The sequence below is a fragment of the Cinclus cinclus genome, chromosome 11 (assembly GCF_963662255.1).
Source record: "Cinclus cinclus chromosome 11, bCinCin1.1, whole genome shotgun sequence".
Taxonomy (NCBI): Eukaryota; Metazoa; Chordata; class Aves; order Passeriformes; family Cinclidae; genus Cinclus; species Cinclus cinclus.
The window spans coordinates 1,011,234-1,032,160 of record NC_085056.1 but is presented as its reverse complement, the minus strand read 5'-3'; the positions used below and the strand labels follow the sequence as shown (position 1 = coordinate 1,032,160).

At 57.0% G+C, this 20,927-nt stretch overlaps 1 protein-coding gene across 1 annotated transcript; it reads left to right on the top strand.

The window, feature by feature from the left end:
• The first annotated feature begins 763 nt into the window (after positions 1 to 763).
• Positions 764 to 20,365, top strand: TANGO6 (transport and golgi organization 6 homolog). Its single transcript, XM_062499791.1, has 17 exons — positions 764 to 1,441; positions 1,681 to 1,797; positions 2,539 to 2,665; positions 3,383 to 3,507; positions 3,958 to 4,120; positions 4,641 to 4,723; positions 6,282 to 6,394; positions 7,703 to 7,879; positions 9,326 to 9,452; positions 9,996 to 10,175; positions 12,623 to 12,757; positions 14,007 to 14,504; positions 14,672 to 14,729; positions 16,160 to 16,312; positions 18,250 to 18,401; positions 19,310 to 19,423; positions 20,048 to 20,365. The coding sequence occupies exons 1-17, from the start codon at positions 764 to 766 to the stop codon at positions 20,222 to 20,224; spliced, it is 3,177 nt and encodes a 1,058-aa protein (XP_062355775.1). The 3' UTR covers positions 20,225 to 20,365.
• Positions 20,366 to 20,927: the final 562 nt, after the last annotated feature.

Sequence of the window (20,927 nt, the reverse complement as noted above, 5' to 3'; positions counted from 1 at the left end):
AGATTTCTATTTTTCTGTATCCCAGATCATGGTTTGATTTCTTCCCTTGTTGTGCCAGCTGTAATTAGCGTGCAGTCACTGAAAGATGCTTCCCAAAATCAAAGGGCTTTCCCAAAATCCTGACCTTTGTGTTTAGCTGTTGTCATGGTTTGTATTTTTTATCATGGGAAAAGGGTCTGATGCAAGCTGGGAAACCAGCGGCGGATAAATGTTGATTGCATGGTTTTTATATGAAATTGAAATAATAAATTGTTTTAAGAAAACCAAACCACGTTTCTGTGCGTGAGGCTTTGCCTGAGCTCGAAGGCTTTACCTGCGGCGCAGGTGGGGCCATGGCCCCCCTCCACAGGGTAAGCGGGCAATCAGAATAAAGGAAGGGTTTGAGTTGGAAGAGACCTTAAGGATCATCCAGCTCCATCCCTGCATTGGCAGGGACACCTTCCCCTATCCCAAGCTGCTCCAAGCCCCGTCCAACCTGGCCTTGGACACTCCCAGGGATGGGGCAGCCACAGTTTCTCTGGGCAAGGAAGGATTCCTTCCCAACAGCGCGTCTAACGCTGCCCGGCGGCTGCGGGAACGCGTTCCCCCGCTCTGCCTTGTCCCTCCACCCCTTGTTCCCGGTCCCGCCCCGGCTCTCCGGGCGGTTTCTCCTCCCATTCCCGACCTTCCCAAGATGGCGGCCAACACTGCGGGCCCTCCCCTCACGCGCCCTCCCCACCATGGCGGCCGCTGCCGCCCCGCCCCTTCCCCCGACCTGCCCATGATGGCGGCGCTCACTGCCGGCAGTCCCGACATGGCGGGCCCGGAGCCGGGCCGTGTGGTGGAGGCGCTGGAGCTGCTATTGGGGCCGCCCAGTGATGGCAACAGCGCTGCCGAGCCCGGCCCGGAGCCCGCCCTGTGCCTGGAGACGCTGCGCAGGAACGCGGCGGCGCTGGAGGAGCGGCTGTCACGGGCAGCGGGCTGGGCCGCGCTGCGCGAGCTCAGGGCGGCCGTGCTGTCCCGGGCGCCCGCGCTGGCGGCCGGAGCGGCGGGCGCGGAGCCGGGCTGGGCAGCGGCCTGCGGGCTGCTGGCGCTGCTGCTGTGCCTCAAGGAGCGCCTGGCCGCGCTCGCCGCCGCCCCCGCCGTCACCTCCGCCAACCCCGGGGAGCCGCCGCCGCCCGGCGCCGACACGCTGAGCGTGGGGCAGGAGCGGGCGGTGCGGCGGGCGCTGCGGGCCGCCGTGGGGCTGGGGCTGCTGCCGCACCTGCCACCGGGGCTTGGGCCCGCGCCGGGGCTGGGGCCGCCGCCCGGCACCCGCGGGGCCCGGCTGTTCGCCGCCGTGGCCGCGCTGGTAGAGATGACCCGGCTGCCGGCCCTGGGCGCCCCGCTGCTCGCCCGGCACCTCCGTCTGCTCCTGTCCGGGCTCTGCGGGCTGGGACACGGCCCCGCCGCCCTCTGCCAGGTGCGTGCGACACTCGCACCCCGTGTCTCCCCTTCGCGGTGGTGGAGCGGGTGTCAGGCCGAGCGCCAGCCCGCTCTTCAGGTGGTGCCTCCCGTGTCCTGCCCGCCGTGCTCCATGCGAGAGAAAGGACGGGAGGCACGGAGCCCGTCGAGGGGCTGCAGGGCACCGGCACACCGTCGGCACCGGGGCTTTAGTGCCCAGCCAAGTGTTCCCAACAACCCTAGTATGTTTTGTTCCAGGGTGTTTCGGAAGCGGAGCGATTGCTGTGCCGGGAAGCCCTGAGAGATATCCTGGACCGTGTTTACCAGCCGCTGGCAGTGCAGGAGCTGCTCGTCCTGCAGGGACAGCCCAAGCAGGTACCCGGCGCCATTCCTGGCACGGGGCTGTCAGTGTCTGTGCCCCTGTGGTTCCCACAGTCCGAGGGTGCTGCTCTTCTGGAAATGTCCTTGCACCTTAAACACCAGTCCCCGAGCGCTGGCGAGGCTGCCGGGTGTGTGTCATTCCAGCCCTGCTGTGCAGGAGAGGACTGTGGGTGTGTCAGGGACTGTCATCACTGCACGTGCCACCTTGGCTTGGCACCCACATCTGCCATGCCCGGCCAAGCACAGCCTCTGCTTCTCCAAACCTCACCCTTCTCACTCAGGGGATGACACAGGGCACCTGCTGCTCTTTGGGGCTGTTCCAAAGCCTCCTGGGGAGTAGGAGATGTGGAATCTCTTAAGTGTTGTTTTGGGAAAGTCCCCATGGGCTAATGCCCTTAATAGAATCATAGAATCCCAGAATGGCTTGGGCTGTAAGGGAAGTCAGAGTTCATCTCATTCCACCTCCTACCATGGGCAGGGACCCTTTCCACTATCCCAGGTTGCTCCAAACCCTGTGCCCTGGACACTTCCAGAGATAGAATAGCATGCTAAGCACCTGAGGGCCGACCTCTTTCACTGAATCCTGATTTGCTTTATGCCACGGGATGAAGCAGCAATTCAAAGCCTGTCTGTGTCCTGTGCTCTCTGTCAGAGGATGGGCTGTTTGCCCAGAGGTGGGGTTGGTACAGATGTGTGCAAATACATTCCTTACCCTGCTCCTTTGCTCCCTTCCAGAGGTCTCCAGGTGCTGGGGCAGCTCCGGCCTGGCTGCGGCGGCTCTGCGGGCACCTGCTCTCTGAGAGGCTGCTGAGGCCTGGTGGGGTACAGGCCGTAGTTCGCGGTGTCTTGGAGGGCACAGACGGTGAGTGGGGGGCTCTGGGCCCCAGCATCACAGATTCAGAGGTGTCTTGGGACAGTTCATCCCATGAGAGGCCCAGAAGAGCAGAGCCACAAGAGCTGGATGTAGCAACTTTCTTGTGCCAGGCTGAGGTGACATGGTGCTACACAGACTTTGACTGTGCTGAGCTCCCAATCTGCTCTAATTTGGGATACACATGGTTTGAGGGCTGAAAGGTACCAAGCCCATTTATCCTGTTTGTGCCTCAATGGGGTCACACCTTGTATGTGTCCAGAGTGGGATCAGTCCTGAGGAATGCCCTGTACCAGTGCCAGTGCTGTGAGAGATGTGCTGGGCACTGGGCTGTGAGAGCTGTAGGGACTGTGAGTCCCATCCCCTCCCCTGCTCTCCATGTCTGCCAGGGAGGGAAGCTGTTTATCTCCACAAGCTGAATCCCACAGTTTTTAGTGCCAAAATCTCCTCCAGCCAACTCCAGTCGTCCAGGCACAACCTCTCCCCACCTTTTGGCTCACCCACCTGGCTGTGGGAGTTTTTCCATTATCACAGCTCTTGCACAGCAATTTTCCCCTTTCTATTCTTAAGTTCAGGTGTCTCCTGAAAGATGCTTGGTTTAACAAGAGCAGTAAGAGCTCAAAATCCAATTTTTGGCTAGGAACACCTGGCTTCAGCCAGAGTTGGCCATGTTTCGAAGCTAACCCAGGATTTCTGCTGCTGTTGTAGGTGGTGCTGGTGCTGAAGCAGCAGCTCTGGACTGGAGGAAGTGTGATGCAGTTGGGAAGATCCTGGCTGCCTGCCCACAGCAGTGCCTGTCCCTCGAGGACTACTACAGACAGGTGTGCCCCCAGGTAAGTCCCTTGTTCCCTCTGCTGGGAAATGCAGAGCCAGCTCCTGGCTTAGAGGGTGCTGGGGCTGTTCCTTTTGCTTTAGCGTGGTCTGGCTCAAGCCATCACAACATGGACATGTTTTCCTGGCAATAGGACATTTCCGCTCTTGACGTTTCCACATTTAATTGAAATACAGGATGATGTTGTCTGATCACACGAGGTACTTGGCACTGTGCTACACAGAGCTCTGTGTGTAGTTCTTGCTTCCAGCCTTTGGCTCTGGGAGTGTTGCAGGCTCCTGGTTTGAGCCCAGAAAGGTATCCTATGTGAGTGGGAAGGACACTGGCTCTTCCACACATGGAATGTCATGCCAGCTGCCCAGCAAAGCAGGACATGGGAAGCTCCTTAGTTGCTGCAAGGCCCCAGGCCCTCTATGATGGGTTGCTGATCCTTGTTTCTTTTTCCTTGCAGATTCTGGGCTTGCTACACATCCAGGACAAAGTGGCAGCACGGCAGTTCCAGCGTGTGGCCACCACCACGTTGCTCACCATGGCCAGGGAGCAGCCACAGCTGGCAGAGAAGTACCTGCTCCAGCCCCTGCTGGCACCTCTCCATCGCTGCTCTGAGGCCACAGGTACCTGGACTGGAGAAGGGTCTGGTTTTGCTCCTCACTGGTTTTTGTCATTCCATCTGAATTTTCTCAGGCTGGCAGCCAGGCTGTGGAGTGTGGGAGCCCAGCTCTCTGTGATAGCTCTGTCAAGTTTGTCTGGGTGCACTGTATTTACTCCTACTTGAGTCCAGTTACTGCAGTGTGGGAGCTGAGCAGTTTGGCTCTGCCCCGTGCTCCTTGGGAACCTCTCCCACAGTCTGACATCCTTGTTCTGGGCTTCCAGACAGAAGCCATTGGTTCTCCACACTGACCAGCAGCTCTCTGGGGAATCATCCATCTTGGAGTTGTGGTCTGTGTTGATTTCCATGTGTCCTTGGGGATTTACAACACTGCAGCAGAATTAGTATGGCTAATGAGGGGTGGTCTGTTCCCATGGGGGGAGGAGGAAGCTGTGGAAGTGCTTTTGGGTGCAGGGAATGGTGGGGCAGTTCTGGGGGCTCCAGTCTGCTTTGTGGGGGGTCACGTCTCTGCCCTTTGCTTTCAGAGCTGTCACTGGAGGATTTGACAGCAGGGGCTGTACTGGTGCCAGAGGCAGAGCTGGGCAGCTGTGTGGAAGATGTGCTCAAGGTACCATGTCTGCTTTGGGTGAGAAAAAGAGCTGGTTTGAGGCCTGGTGAGCAATTCAGTGTGTGTTGGGCTACTCAAATCCAGTGTCTCCTGCAGTCATGCTCAGTTGTCTGGTCTTCATCTGCAGGAGTACCCCAGCCTCCACATGGGCTATGCCAGGGCCTCACCACCCTCACAGGGAAAGATTCCTTCCCAGTGTCCCATTTAACTCACCCTCTTGCAGTTGGAAGTTATTGCTCCTTGTCCTATCACTCCAGGCCCTTGTCCAAAGTCTCTCTCCAGCCCTCTTGGAGCCCTGTTAGGTACTGTAAGGAGCTCTAAGCTTTCCTTGGAGCACAGGTCTTGGTTCTGGCATTTGGGGGATTAGTGAGGTCCATCCGTGTGCTACCTGTGAATGATGAAGCCTTTTTGTGAGGTCCCTCCTGTGACACCTCCCCTCATAACTCCCCATTTCCTACCATTCCCACCAGTAACCCCAGTGCCACACTGCAGGCTCCAGCAGTTTCCTGTTGCATGTTCCAACCCAGAAGGACATCTCCAGTCCAGGAATTCAAATTTCAGAAGCTGGTGACTTGCTTCCTGGCATGCCCCGAGGCAGGCTAAGCTCTTAAATGCTGGGATTGTTGACAGTTTTCCCAGTAATGATCTGTTGTAACTGGCTGGCAGGCAGAGACCGGTCTGGAGGACTGCTCCCTCCCAGAGCAGTGCTGGTGGGGTTGGGGTGGGTCCCTCCTTAATGGCAGAGTACTGGGGGCCTGACAGCAACCAGATTAGTGAGGGGACCCCAGGTTTGGGGGGGTTTCTTGCCTAGCAAGTGTCATTTGATGCTTAGTAAGAAACCATCCTTGGGGCTTCATCGGGAGGCTTTGTGTACACAAGGGTCTGGGGAGGAGGGATGGCTCCGTGGGGATTAGCACAGGGAAACAGGTCTGTGTGCATCAGTGGAGCTGGGCAGGGCCCCTGGGGACCACTTCTCAGTGTCTTGGGAGGGTGCTGGATGGGGTGGAGGATAGGAACAGGGCTCTGCAATCACCCCTGAGCCCCTGCAACACTCCCAAGAGCTTCTACAACATCCCCAGAGCCCTTGCAATACCCCCTGAATGCCAACAACATTCCCAGAGCCTCTGAATTCCCCCCAGAGCAGCGCAGTGCCTCAGCTCAGCACCCCCTAGCCAACTGCCCTGCTAGTGACTGATCTCTGTGTTTGAGATTTACAGTAATTCAATGAAGATTTGCTCATTCCAGGGAGCCTGTTGCATCCCTGGGTAAGGCAGGACCTTACTCCTAAACAGCAGGCTTCCCAAATAGCTGGCTGCAACCTTCCTGTAGCTTGGAGCCCTGCTGTGGTTAAGAAAATTCTTGGAGAAAGATGGTGCTGAAGGCAGGTTTTAATAGGGAATATGGCACAATCAGGGAAGACAGTCTCCAGACTGAAGGAAGAGGCTGAGAACCTTCCACCACCCTCCCCGATAGCTGCCCTGTGCACGGACATGTTTCTGAAGTCCCTTCTGCCCCATGCAGGTGTTTGACTCCCCTCCCTGTACCCTTCTCTCTGTAGGTGTATGTAGTTGGGAATGACAGCTCCAGCCTGCTGCTGGGATCCTTACAGTCAGTCCTGGGAGTGGTTTTTTCCCTCTATTCCTTCGCCAAGCAGAATGTGTCATACTTACGGTAAGGGAGGATTTGTACTCGGCTTCTGTACTCGGCTTCTGCTGGGGTTTCATCTGCTGGGCTCTGCCCATCTCAGGGCACAGGCAGGAGCAGAGATCCATCTTCTCATCCCAGAGCACTCTCATTCTAAGCAGACAGTAACCACAGGCAGGGCACATGACCTCACTGGCAGCCCGTGCCTGAGGAAGCTGTTCTCATGTTAGTTTTTGTCTTCCCTGAAGACAGAATGTTCTGTGTAGGGGTGAGTGTGCCCTCAGGAACACAGGGTGGCTCTGCCTAGAGCAGGGATTGTGGTTGTCCATGGCTGGAGGTACTCATGCTGGAAACTGGATGGAGGGCTCTACAAATAGCATAAAAATGGGGAAAACAGTTTAAGCACTTCCCTCGTGGAAGTACAGGATCATTCTGCAATCTGGGATCACTCTCCTCTGGTACAATCAGGACCTGCCTCCTGGCAGATGATCCCCCATACTATGCCCAGGTTCCCATGACTGGTGTACAGTGGAAAGCACCACGTGTGCCAGTTGTGGCAGGGACAGGGGTGACCAGGTGCTGGGTGTCCTCTCTTCTTGCTCCCCCCAGGCTTTTCCTGGAGTTTTTAGCCTGGTAAAAACATTCCTGGTGGGGTTACACAGTGCTCTGGTGATCCTGGCGTGTGGAGGCTTTCCCTAAAAGGTGTGTGTAGACACAGCCTCTGCTGTTACTAGAGGCCTCGTTAATCACTTCAAAGAGCAGTGAGTGCCGTGACAAGTTGGTGGAACGTGACAAGTTGGTGGAACGTGCCAAGTTCACGCTGCTGCTGGGCCAGCAGTCGCTGCTTCCTTTGCTAAGGAACTTGGCAGGGATGACTGAACCCACGGCTGCCTGGAAGTGTTCAGGTTTCCAGACCCCTGGCACAGCCCAGCATGGCTGCTTCACCTCATTAACCTGCTTCTTTCCTTGGCAGAGCTCCCCATGCCACCTCAGTGCTCCCATCTCCTTCCTCCTTTCCCTTGGCACTGCCACCAACCCTTGTCACCTCGGCCTGAGGCATAGGCAGGGCATGCCAGGAGTGTTCGCAGGGCTTCCTTGCCAGCCTGAAGTGTGGAGGAACCCAAATCCTTCCATCTGGGAATGCCAGAAGGGCAGGATGTGCTGCTGATCCTCTTGTGAAGGCACAAATGCTTTCAGCTGCCAGAGCCAGGAGCATCCCAAGGAGAGCTCATGGCTGCTCCAGAGTACTCCAGTCATGTTCTTTATCCCAAAGTGTGTGCAGGGAAGATGCAGTGGGCAGAGCAGTATCGCTACTGGCTCCTTTCTCCTTGACAGCTCCCCGTGCCAGGACATCCTGCTGTGGTTCCTGGAGAAGGCAGAACGGGAACAGTCCCTGGCTGTGCTGGAAGGCCTGGCCAGGCTGAGTAGCCATGTGCCCACCCTTCACCCACAGTGCCAGCTCTGTGTAGGCAGTGACGGCGGTGCTACCATCGTCGTGGAGGAAACCACCAGGTGAGTGCTGTGGGACAGTTCCGTGGGTCACTCAGCACCCAGAGCTTTCCATGGAAGCCTGTCAGAGAGCCTGGGTGAGCAGGGGGCTGCCAGTGCCACCCCACAGCGTCTCGAGCTCAGGCAGGTGATGTTTCCACACAGCCCACAGAGCCATCACAGCCCCCAGGTTCCCTGGACATGGTTCAGAGCTCTGACTTCTTGCCCCAAAAAGCATCACGCTGCACCTGAGTGTTGGTGTGTGGTGTGCACTCCCTGCCTGCTTTTCCTGACTCCTGAGCCTTGCCAACCCAGTGTCTGGGCATGGGATGTGTGTTTCCAATCTCAACACTCCCAAAATTCAGCTTCCAACCTCCAGCCTGATCCTGTCGGGTGTCACAGTGAGCAGAATCCCTTGGGCACAGGTGGCACAGTCACAGCACAGACTGTGGCAGTGCCAGCATCAGAGAGCAGCTACGGAGCTCCTCTGGCACGGGCAGATGGTCTCTAAGTAGAGGCAGAGCTGACCATGCTGGGAATTAACTGCAGCCTTTAGCCTCCAGCCACGCAGGTCAGGATGTCCAGCAGCAGGAGTCTAGGTTTAAGGAGATGGGCTGTGAGCTGGCACGAGGGACCAGGGCAGCACTGTGGGGCAGGCAGAAGCACAGCTGTGCCCAGGGGTGTGCTGGGAGCTGGGAACACATGCAGCAAAATCCCCACAAATACATTTGGTTTGGCTTCATTTCAAGCTATTCCTGACTTGAGTTAGAATTACAGGCTGGTTTGGGTTGGAAAAGATCTTAAAGCTCATCTTGTTCCATTCTCTGCCATGGGCAAGGACACCTTCCACTCTCCCAGGTTGCTTCAAGTCCTGTATAGCCTGGCCTTGGGCACTTCCAGGGATGGGACAGCCACAGCTTCTCTAGGCACCCTGTGCCAGGGCCTTGCCACCCTCACAGGAAACAATTCCTTTGCATTATCCCATCTAATCCACCTTTTGTAAATAGGAAGCCATCCCCCACCTTGTCCTGTCACTTCACACCCTTGTTCACAGTCCCTCTCCAGCCTTTTTATAAACTCTCTTTAGGTACTGGAGGGCCAGTATTAGCAGCAGCTCTGCCTTGCTTAAACTGGGACTACTTTTAACTTGTTCCATACTGGCCCTGGCTGTGCCCATGCCCCTGCTGCCACAGCTCTGACTGCTGCCTAACCTAGCCAGCACTAATCCTGTTATTTATGGGCTGGATTAAAGGTATGTTTTGGGCTCATGGTTTTTCTTAATGAGTGCAGGTTAGTTAATAAGTAGAACCCCAATGACCTGGGCAATGTTTGGCTCAGCTGCCTCCAGGCTTTGCTGGGAAATGCTGGGAAGGAAGGCTTCCAGGGAAAAGTAGACTGGTATTTCGCCATGCCCTGCAGTCTGGGTCAGGGGGTTCTGGGTGTGTTGGTGATAACAGTGACCTGTTCCAGTGATGAAGATGAGGCCCTGTACCAGAAGATCTCCTTGGAGCAGTGCCATGTGGAGAGCTTGGTGGAGCTCCTTTCCCACTGCCAGAAGAGTGGTCTGGCTGGAGACTTCTTCATCCACTGCCTGAAGGTGAGGGCAGCCAGTCCCTGGTTGGGACATACCTGTGGGAAGGGTTTCCCTTCCAGAAGGGACCAGCAGAAGGCAAAAGAGGAATCAATCATCCTCCTGTGTGTTCTGAGGTATGGCATAAGCTCGAGCAGCCCTGTGTGCTGGGTGGGAAGCCAAGGAGTGGGAGCAGCCCTGTCCCTGAAGGGGTTAACCCTCATCCTCCCCCTGGGCTGTTTTAACAACAGGAGCCTGTCTGAAGTGTGTTGGAGGCTGGGAATAATCCCTGTTGCTCCCTTGGCTGTAGAAGAGGGGCCCCATACTTGCTCCCTTTGATCTCACTTGGAGCCCCCCACAGTTCCCTCCAGGCCTGGGTTGGACTGGGATTTTGTGCCCCAGCCCATAGTCACAGGAGGGGATAGGGATGGGACACCCAGGAGCTGTGGACAGCTCTCAGAAGCAGCTGGAAGGTGGTGGTGATGGTGTGAGGAGTCACCTGGCATTCCTGGCACTGGTTCCTGGTGTTTAACCACTGCCTCTTTGTGCCCTGCGCTCCCTTCCCGGCAGGAGCTGACTCAGGTGGCTGCGGAGGATGAGACAGCTCCAAACCCAGCTGTGGAGCCTGGAGGGAGTTTGCTGGAGCTGGAGCACTACCAGGCCAGGCAGGGGAGGAAGCTGCTGGTCCTGCAGCTCGTGGCCACGCTGTGCGAGGGCATCTCCGACACCGTGTTCACTGACATTGTGCAGGTTGGTCATGGCAAGGCCTGGGGGGATCGGCTGAACTCTTCCAGGAGCAAAGGCTGAAGGAGGTTGGGATTGCTCAGTCTGGGGAAGAGAAGGGTCCAGAGTTACCTTTGGAGAGACTTCCAGTGCCTAAAGGAGCTCCAAGAGAGCTGGAGAGGGACTTTGTACAAAGGCCTGGAGTGACAGGACAAAGGGGAATGTCTTCCCCCTGTCAGAGGACACGGTTAGAAGGGATACAGTGAAGAAATTCCTCCCTGTGAGAGTGGTGAGACCCTGGCACAGGTTGCCAGAGAAGCTGTGGCTTGGCATCACTGGAAATGCCCAAGGCCATGTTGGATGGGAGCAACTTGGTTGTGCTCCTACGTTAATGAATGGGCAGTGCCAAATTTATTAAATATTGTGATTTCAAAGGTCACTTTGACCTGGGTCCCAGAAAGGATTGTTAAAATCTCCCCCTGAGTCTGCCCTGGATGGGTTTGGCTGTGCTGGTCAGGAAGGCAGCCGGACACTGAGAGCAGCATGGCATTCCGTTCTGGATCCCCTGCATATCCAGTGGCTTTTAACTTCCTCATCCTGTTTTTTATTGCTGTTTTTCCCCCAGTGCCCCAGCCATGCCAGCTCCTCATACTGCTTGCTCAGGCAGGTTTCCTCACGTTTCCTTTGGGACAAAGGAGCCTTTGTGTGCTCAGCAGCAGAGGGGACACAGCCAGCAGCGCTTTGTCCCCACCTGCCTCCCCATCACACCCACCCACCGGGGCCAGAGAGACAGGCTGGGAAATGGGGAAGGGTTTTGCCAGGTTTCAGGGTCCAGCCAGGAGTCTGGGATAAAAACTTGCCACCAAAGAAATCCAGACAAAAAATCCATTATCCTTCTGCCTGGGGTTGTGTTTCAGGGAGGCCCCGGGCTGGGACAGGGACAGGCTTTGAGCAGGTTCTGCAGTGTGGGGTTCCCTGGGGCATTTTGGGGGGCCCTAATGGGGTGGGAGCAAGTGGGATCCATCCTTCCAAAGCTGAAGCCCAGGAGCAGCAGCCACTGTGGCCTCCCCCAGCTGCACATTTATTTTATTTACATATTCTCCTCCATCATCAAGGTCAACTTGATTTCCTCCACTGCACCAAGGATTCTCTCCTCCTGCCTGAGACACAGCTGTGCCCCAGTGTTTTATTTTTCAGTTTTTTTTCCTTCCCACTTTAAAATGTTTTATTTCCTAGATTTTTTTTTAAGTTTTAATTTTTCTCAGTTGCAATCTACTGTTACTTATCCACAATTTTCCTTTTTTATATGTTAAATATAACTTCAACCCCTCCAGCTTGTGTGTCACTGTGTTGTGAGAGCAAATATTCCAATTTTTTTTACCTACTTGCTATTTGATGGAATTTCTTCACTGGAATAATTATCCCAGCAGGTACTTGAGCCTTCCATGCAGCCTTTTCCAAAGTCTTTTTGCACAGCCTCCCTCCTTGCTTAAGAGATGTGCTTAAGGAATCTGGCAACTGATGAGGAAGTGCTGCCTACGCTCAGTGCCCTGGGGATGGAAGTTTGGAATTTAGTGCAATAGGACCTTGTTGCCCTCTTACTTTGTTTTCTGAAATAGGAACACAATAGTTCCTCCTCTTTAGCAACACACCTGTTAGGTAGGAATGACCCTGATCCAAATCCGTCCCAGGCTTGTCTGGGAGAAGATAAGGCATGGAGAACATCAACTCCCTAATTTCAAGATCTGTTAGGAAGGCAGAAAGCCTGTGGGATCAAAGGTGTTGGTGCCAAGTATGGAGAAGGCCAATGCCAGCCAGGCAGGATCGTCACATGTGGAATAAAAATATTGTGGGAAAAATCACAAAGTAAGTGAGAACACAGGACATGACCCAGCTGGAGTATCAGCTGTGCAGTATAAGGAGGAGGCTGCTATGGAGAATTGTGGACAGGGGCTGGAGCTCCTTGGCTCTGGAATTTCCAAGCCTTTACCTCGGGCTCTTCCATAGAGACCCACCTTGAGCTTTGGGACTATCCCAGTTGTCTTCCCAGCTTCCATCCCTTGGTGGAGCCAGGCAGGAGGCAGAGATGGAGCTGGGATCCCTCTGTTCCTCCAGCCCCACGGGGACTTCTGCTGCTGAGAGACCCCACCAGTTTAACTATCACCTTGTCCCAGTTGTGGACATGACTTGGCTGAGCCCACACTGGGATTGGGATAGCGGCAACAGGAGGAGGAAAATGGGAAGGGTTTAGAATTAGAAGGGACCCACAGGGATCATGGAGTCCAGCTCCTGCCCCTGCAGACACCCCAACAGTCCCACCCTGTGCATCCCTGAGAGCGTTGTCGGAACACTCCTTGAATTTGTATGGAATTGTTCTGGAGAGCTGTGTGGGATGGGGACACTCAGCTGGGCACAGAGGCAGCGGGGGAGGTGGTTTGGGGTGTCCCTGCTCCTGATGGCTGTTCCCTTGGCAGGTGCAGGAGTTCCTGGCAGCCGTGCTGCACCGGGCCTGTGCCCACCCTGCGCAGGGCCCCGGCGCAGCGGCCGAGGCGCAGACCCTTGCCATGGCCATGGGGCTCGTGGCCGCCGTGCTCGGCGGGGCCGTCCAGGTGAGGGACCTCAGTGGGGATGGGGTGGGAAGCTGGTCACTGGCATGCCCAGCCAAGGGTGCTGTGGCACAGCTGGGTGCCCTGGCTCGGGGTCTCTGCTGGGTTGCAGCCTGTAAATAGATATATAGATATATATATTTAATTATTTTTTTTTTCCTTGGTGCAATGCCAGGGTGGTGACCAAGGATTCAGTCTGAACAGGGCACCCCCAAGAGTTCAATCAACTAATTTATAATCTCTCCTAAAAAGGCACTGACAGAGCAGTGCAGTCACATACAGCATCTTTAAATACCAGCACTGCACCCTCTGCATCCCCACACGGTCACAAACTCTGGCTGCAGAGCACTGTGAACTTCCCATGTGGGCTGTACCCTTGAAAATCCCCTTATATTTTTATATTTACATTTTATACATATTTATATTGTTATTTATATCCCTCAGTTAACCTTGTAATACCTATATATATAGATGAGCTCTGTGTCACTCAGTGGAGCTGCCATGGGGAGCAGTGGCACATCCATTAACGAGCTGCCATCACTGAGCTGCTGGGGTTGCTTCATCCCTGGATTTGCCCTAAGGAAAATGCAGTTGTTAACAGAAAAAGATCATTTATTGTCTCTTATTGCTAAATTTCTAACACTGGGAAAGGAACTGTAGTTGAAGAGAAGTTGAAGCCAGAGTCATGGGGCTGCAATGGGCCCCTCCCAGGCAAGCTCCTGCTCCCCCTATTGTGTTAATGGGAGTGACATAATTTGGAAAATGGAATGTGAAAGGTTTTGGAAGCAGCTGCAGAACTTCTTGAGTTTCAGCAGGCGAGGGGTTTTATGCAGTCATCCAAAATCTCTGCTAAAGTACCCTTTTTCAGGCCTCACATCCCAGATTTTAGCAGTTAAATCCAGGTTAACTGTGGAGGAGCTTCTCTAGCTCAGGACTGGTCATGACTGCTGTGCTGGGAGCATCGTTCCAGGCAGGACTGATGGCAAGTCTGGCACAGTGCTGGTAGGAGGGATGTCCCTGACTTGGCCTCCATACCCAGACACTTGTTCTTCAGGTTCATGCGCTTCCCACCTTCTCCCATGGCTGCTGCCAGGGGTGGGATTGGTGCTGGGCTTAGAGGAGCTCAGGATGCCCATAGCCCAGCTCAGGAGCTGGGGATGGAGCTCTCACCCACATGCCCACCCTCCTGAGAGCATCCCAGGGAGTGAACCCTCATTGCACTGTTGCCGGAGCTGCTCTTCTCCCTCCACAGCTCAAGTCCAGCGATTTTGTGGTGCTGAAGCGGCTGGTGCCGTTGCTGGAGGAGCTGTCCCACACCTACCCCGACCCCCTGACCCAGGAGCTGGCCTCAGACCTGCGCATCGCCATCTGCACCCACGGCGCCTGCTCCCCCGGCACAGTGGGCACCGCTGCCGACAGCGTGCTGGGCAGGAAGCCTGGCATGGCAGCACAGAGCCCTGCTGGCCCTCCTGGCACAGCCCCCAGCTCCCCATCGCCACGGCACGGACACGGCAGCCCCTCGGTTCACAGGGAGGGGAGAAAAGGGCAGAGCACGTGCCGTGAGCCCAGCGCCTCCGGAGCCTCTCCAGCCCCGTGTGCCGACAGCCCGGCCCCAGCTGGGCTCCAGGAGCTGCTGGTGTCAGCCTGCGACCCCCAGCCCCCCAGCCGGGCAGCTGCCCTGCGCCACCTCACCAGCCTGGTGACCCAGCGGGATCCAGAGGCACTTCAGCTTCAGGAGAAGCTGCTGCAGGTACCAAGCTTCTGCTGTGGTCCCTGTCCCTTGCCTTGGTCCACATCTCCTGCTGTGTCCCCTGCCAGCAGAGCTGGTGCTGAATGTGCCGTCGGGCTGGAGATGGTCATGATTATTGGGCCCATACCAGGGTCACTGCTGATGGCACTTTCTTTCCTTCCTTCCAGGTGTTTCTGGAGAATGTGCAGCATGAGGACTCCTTTGTCTACCTCTCAGCCATCCAAGGTGAGCACTGCCTGTCGGGGCGAGTGCTGGCACTTTGTCAGGGAAGCTTTTGTGCTGTGGGGGCTCTGGACACTGGGGGGGAAGAGCAGGAGAGCCACGGCGAGGCTGAGGGCTTGGCATCTCCTGCCCTCCCAGATTGTGGTTTTGTGCTGTTCCGTCAAGCCTGGAGCCACATGTGGGCTGCATGCCCAGTAGTTCCTGAAGCTGGAGACTTCTCCTCCTAGTTATTCTTACTCCCTGGAGCTGGGCACTGTCCCTTTGCCACAGGCTGGGGCTGCAGTTCCAGTACAGCGTGGGCACAGCCTCAGCACCCCAGCCTGGCACCCACGGAGGGCTCTGTTCAGCTGAGGCTGGTGGAGGAGCAGGACCAGGGGGACCAACTGATGTTCCCTCAGGGCTCTGCCAAGGTGGCAACTCCTGAGTACTCACACCCCTTCCCAGGAAACCCTCAGTTCAGTGCTTGCTCCATCCTGCTCAGCACAGCCCCACAGCACCAGGCTGCTCGTGGGATCTGCAGGCAGGTGCTTCCCCCTGGGTGATGTGCGTGTCCCTTGTGACAATGGATGGTCACAGTCCCCTGGGTTCCATGGAAGGGACGTGCCGTTCATTCCCTTGGCCCACAGCAATGCTGGCACCGCTGCTGTTGGGTTGGTAACCTTTGGCAGCAGCTGGGAAAAGAGTTGATGCTGTGTTTCCCGCTGCCTGTACGATCTTGAGAGGGACAGGTCTGTCCTTGCCCGGGGCTGGAGCACAAAGGCTGTAACGTCCCGGTGATTAATGCGCCCGCTGCAGCTGCTGCACGTTTGGCAGTGATTAACCCTGCTGCGGTTCCTCGCAGCATTAACTCACCCGGCCCCTCACAGGGGCACCTGTGCCATGCTGAACCCTGCCGTGCCAAGCACGGGGCTGGGGGCCATGCCAGATGGGTCCTCATATCCCACTTGATCCCTGTCACAGCGGTGGGACTGGGGCTGAGCCAGTGGTTGTGGCGCTGCTGAATTTCATGGAACTGGACTCCAGTGACATTCAGACATCACACCTGGAATCCTGGGGTCAGGTTTGGGCCCCTCGTGACAAGACAGTCATTGAGGGGCTGGAGTGTGTTCAAGAGAGGGCATTGGAGCTGGAGAAGGCTCTGATCCCTGCGTCTGGGGTCTGATCTCTCATCAGGGAGATGCAGCAGGCATGCAGCACACACTGGCTCCTGCTCCCAGTCTGGGTCAGGCAAATCTGGCAGGGACACGCTGGCACCATATGCTGATGGTCAGGAGCTGGGAGCATTGACCATATTCTGTGCCCAAGCATTGGCTGCAGTGCTCAGCTGCCTTCAGTGCAGCAAGTCCCCACTGGGTCAAAGAGCATCACCCAGCAGCAGCGAGCTGAACTGCCAACTGCTAAATTACTGATTTTCCAGTTTTTCTCCCCTGCAGGTGTGGCCCTTCTCTCCAGTGAGTATCCAGAGCGGATTCTGCCCGTCCTGCTGGCACAGTACGAGTGCCCAGCACAGGGCACGGAGGATGCCATGGCTGCTGTCACCAGGATGAAGCTGGGCGAGGTGCTGATGCGTGTCACCCGGGCGCTGGGTGAGCTCATGGCCGTGGGCATGGCACTGCCCGCTGCCAGCAGCCACAGCACTGCTCAGCCTCACCATTACCGGGGGAGAGCCTACTGGGGAATTTTGTTGCCAGAAGGTGGGAAGGGTCCAAAAGCTGAAGAGAAGCTGGCTGGGGTTTGCCAGCAGCAGGAGCAGGATGACAGGTCCTGCCAGCAGCCCACCATCCCCTTGGTCGGCAGCACCAGGCTTGGAGGCTGCTGGGAAGCGTCTGGACATGCTGGGCTGAGAGGTAGAAGCTGGATGAGGCCTTTCCGGCATCTGCTGTTGGGACACGTCCTAAAATGCCTTGTCTGACTCTGTGGAGGAGGCCTGGCCAGCAGGAGCGCACAGCTGGAGCTGTACGTGGCCAGGGAGGTGGCAGCTGGTGTCCTTGGTGCTGGGGCAGCCAGGCAGGGGTCCCTGGTCACCAGGTGGGTGCTGTGTGCCTTGTCTGGGGATGCCCATGAAGAGCCAGGACCCTCTGAACCCCAGGACTGTGATTCTCCTGTGGCCGGTGTCACATTCTCTGGCATCACTCGCACCCCTGGACTCTGCCAGCTATGCCATCCCATCAGTGCAGTGCTGTGCCACCATCCATCCTCGCTGCTGGGATGGGGACAGGGAATCCCACTGTGTCCTGTGGGATTCCAGCAATAAGCTCAGAGCCTCCTCGGTCCCGGACCTCCCCGGGCAACGTCCGTGTGTCGGGTCTGGTGCAGGTTTCCCTTGGCAGCTGCCCCGGGGATGGTGGCACCACCCCCAGGATGGTTCTGGGGGACTGGCTGGTTCTCCATCGTGCTCTCCCTGCTCGCTGTGGTGCTGCTGCCGCGGGCAGCTGCTCCGGCGCGTCCCAGCTCGCCGGCGTATTTATAGAACAAATTGCACCAAGTCGTTTCTGTTGCAAAGCTTCAGCATCTGAGAGCATAGGATTTACATAGCACTTGCAGGATGGCTCCACAGCTCTCTGTGATTCTGAGCTCTCCTGCTCTGCCAAGAGACTGTCATGCCTCCCCCCTGCCCTGTGCCCATCCCTGTTTTCTGTCCCACTGGAGCAGCTTTCCCTATCTAGGAGGGGAAAAGAAGTGTTGCATGCTCCTTCTGTAGCCATCTGGCACAGAGGCTGGTGCACTGCTGGCTTTGGAGGGGATCCCACTCAGATCACCCTGCACTGTTCATACTGCTGTAGTTTCAAGTCCTGGGATGCAGGCACAGAGCATGATATGTTCCCAGCAAGTCCTTGGCATCACAGCACTGCCCTGTTCTCCCCCACCCTGTGCCAGCCCCCAGCCCTGAGCCCCCACGTGTAGGGTGTTGTGGACCCTCCATTGCCCACAAGGATCATTCTTGTCTCCACACCGTGGGGCATTCCAAGGCATCCATCCCACTGCCTCCATCTGCTGTAAGACACCATTGTCCAAGGAGCTTCCAGAGCTTGAGAGAGCTGGCAAAACATAGAACTCACAGGCTAGCTGGTCTTCTGGAGCTTTCTTTCCACCCCTCAAGGCACGGCCCGATGGGAGGTGTGCCCACACCATGTGGGGCACAGAGCTGCTCAGCTCCTGTGGGACAGCCACACTCCTGGGATGGTTGTGGATGCTGATGCTGCTCTCATTAGCAGCTCACACGTCCATGTGTGTGCTAACTGGGGCAGGGGTTTGGGTCTGGATGATATGGGAATTTGAGATTCTTACTTGCTGTGCTTGCAGAACCATGGGTGACCCCATGGGAGGACTGGAATGCACCAAGAGTCTGTGACAGGGAGTGTGTGCTGAGGGCCACAAGCCACACTCCAGATGTTGCATCCAGCTGTTCTGTGGTGTTGCAAGGCAGATGCCCAACCCATCTGTTCCCAAAGGGGCCAGGCCTTTGGCAAGAAGGGTGAGGCCTTTCCATGCTGGTGACACACAACTCTGCTCTCCCTTGCAGGGGACATGGTGTTCCAGCACCGGGAGCCGCTGATTCGGGCCTTCCTGCGGGGTGCCCGGGATCCCGACAGCGCCCTGAGGGCCAGCAGCCTCTCCAACCTGGGCGAGCTCTGCCAGCACCTTGGCTTCCAGCTGGGGTCCATCATCCAGGAGGTACCGGCTCCATCCTTCCCTGACCCTACCTGGGAGCGTGGGGCCTCTCAGCATTTGTTAGCACATGGTTGGACTGCTGAGAACATGGAAATGAGACATTTCCATATGGAAACGGGACATTTCCATAAAGGACATGAGTGATAATTGTTGATACTGTGGAGTGTAAAAGTTATGGGGCCTGAAGCAAACACTAGGGAGGTTCTAGCCCTGATTTTTAGGTGCCTTCTCCACCCATGGCAGCCACTGCCAGAGGAGACCTGGAAGCACAGGTGGTGCCTGCCAGTGACACCTCCCACTTAATGATACCTTGTTACCCTCCCGTTATCTTAATTATCATTATCAGTATCATCGGCATCCCAGAGCTGTCCCTCACCTACCCCAGCTGCAGGCTGTGGGTGAGATAGGACTTCGGGAGCTGCTGGGAGAACCCAGTGGAGTGAGCCCGACTCCAGGGGCCCAGCAGCCCTGGAGCCGATGGGTCTGTGCCCCTCGGGAGCCAGAGCTTCACCCCCCGGTGCTCCTGGAGTGAGACATCCTGGATTTGGCACTCGGGCTGCTCCCTTCGGCTCCCGCTCGGCACCGGTGCATCCCGGCTGTTGATGTGATGCCAGTGAGCCACACGCTGCTATTTTGGGAAGGTGCGAGCTCTGCTAATTCTCCCGGCTGTCACTGCTGGGATTTAATTGGATTCCTTTGGCTCTGGCTGATTTTCATACAGACTGTTACACAGCTTCCTGAGGCATCCATGTGGCTTGGCCCTGGTGGGAACTGCTCAGAGCCCACACCCCAACAGGGTACGGGGGTCCCATCCTCATTCTTGGGACATCGCCAGCACCTCAGTGGCTGCTCCAATGGGATCCCCTGCATCTCGCAGTCCTTGATGATGCCTCCCTGCCCTGTCCCCACAGGTCACCTGCTGTGTGACAGCCATAGCTCGGACAGACCCCGAGGCTGAAGTGCGAAGAGCTGCTGTGCACGTGGTGGTGGTGCTGCTACGGGGGCTGAGTGAGAAGGTCACTGAGGTGGGTCATCCCCTGCTTGTCCCTGGGGCAGGGACAGCCCCCAAGGGGCTCCTGGGCATCCCCTGGGGAGAACCCCTACTCTATAGGGGCTGCAGGGCTCATTCCCAAGCAGCTTCCAGGGAAAGTCCCAAGTCCCCCACTAAAGGGTTCTCTCAACAGATCCTGGGGAAAGGGGGCTTTGTGAAGGTGTCCCTCAGAGCTGCTGGGCTGTGCCACGGGCAGTGCCATGCCATGCCATGCCGGGGGCAGTGCCAGCTGTTGGGAGCCGTGGGAGTTGCTCATTGCTGATTTGACTTGGAAATGCCCAGATTTTCCACCACTGTGGCCTCCCTCCGCAGTTCCCAGTAACAAGCATGTTAGGACTCGGCTCCCATGTAGGAAACAGCCAATTCCCCACGGGAATCCCCGCAGCCGGGATCCCGGCATGCCCTGGTGCCCCTGTGCTGAAGGACCACAATGTGCTGCCGGCATCTGGGGAAACTGAGTCACGGGGGTCCGAGGCTGCGGCCGGCGGTGGCAGTGGTTGGCGCCGTGCCGGGGGAAGGGGGAGGACTCGCCGAGGGGTGAGGGGCGGTGCGGGCGAGGCTGGGCGGTGCTGACGCTGCCACTGCCCGCCGTGCCCAGGTGCTGCAGGACGTGCTGCGGGATCTGTACCGCCTGCTGAAGCACGTGGCGACGGCCGAGCGCGACGCCGCGACGGTGCTGCATGCACAGCTGGCACTGGAGGAGCTGGACACCGCCATGAGGAGGGTCCTGTTCCCCCCGCAGACGCTGGAGAAGAAGATCGTGGTGCTGCCGTAGTGGGACTGAGCCTGTGGAAGTGAACTGCTCCTGCTCTGGGGTCAGGGATGGTGGCTCCCCGAGGGAAGGGTTCGCTGTGCCCTCCAGGATGCTGCTGGCGGTGTCAGACGTGGGGGAACCTCGCTGGGACGAGGTGTGGGATTAAACAGAGATGTGCTCAGCCCTGTGTCCGTGTTGTCCATGGGGCCACGAAAAGCTCACGGGTGCCATCATGGTCTTGTCCCAAACCCTGTGTCCTGTGGAAGGGTGGGCATCACCCTCAGGGTGAGCCCTGAGTTGGGCAAACAGCTGGCAGGGCCACTCCTTCAGGCTCCCTTTGGCTAGGCAGCACCAAATGTGTGTCTGATCCCAAGGGGAGTAGTGAGGGAGGGGGGCTCTGCTGTCTGCACCCCAGAGTGGGATTCCATGGCCCCTCCTTGGCACTATGCTCACACCACAAGGATGCTGAAGGGTCAGGGGCTCCTTCACCACAGAGTCTGAGGATGGGCCCCTCTGGTGTGGCACCAAGAGCCCCTCCATGCTGAAGAGGGGCTGAGAGACCCTGCAGGGTACCTGGATGGAACCAGCACTCACCACCATGTACTCAGGGATACCCCAACATCAGAGTCACCTCCTCCCAACAGTCAGGAATGCTGTTGCCATTCCTGCACTGGGAGCTGCTGCACACTCACAGTGTGGTGGGCCCAGAGTCCTCAGAGACTCA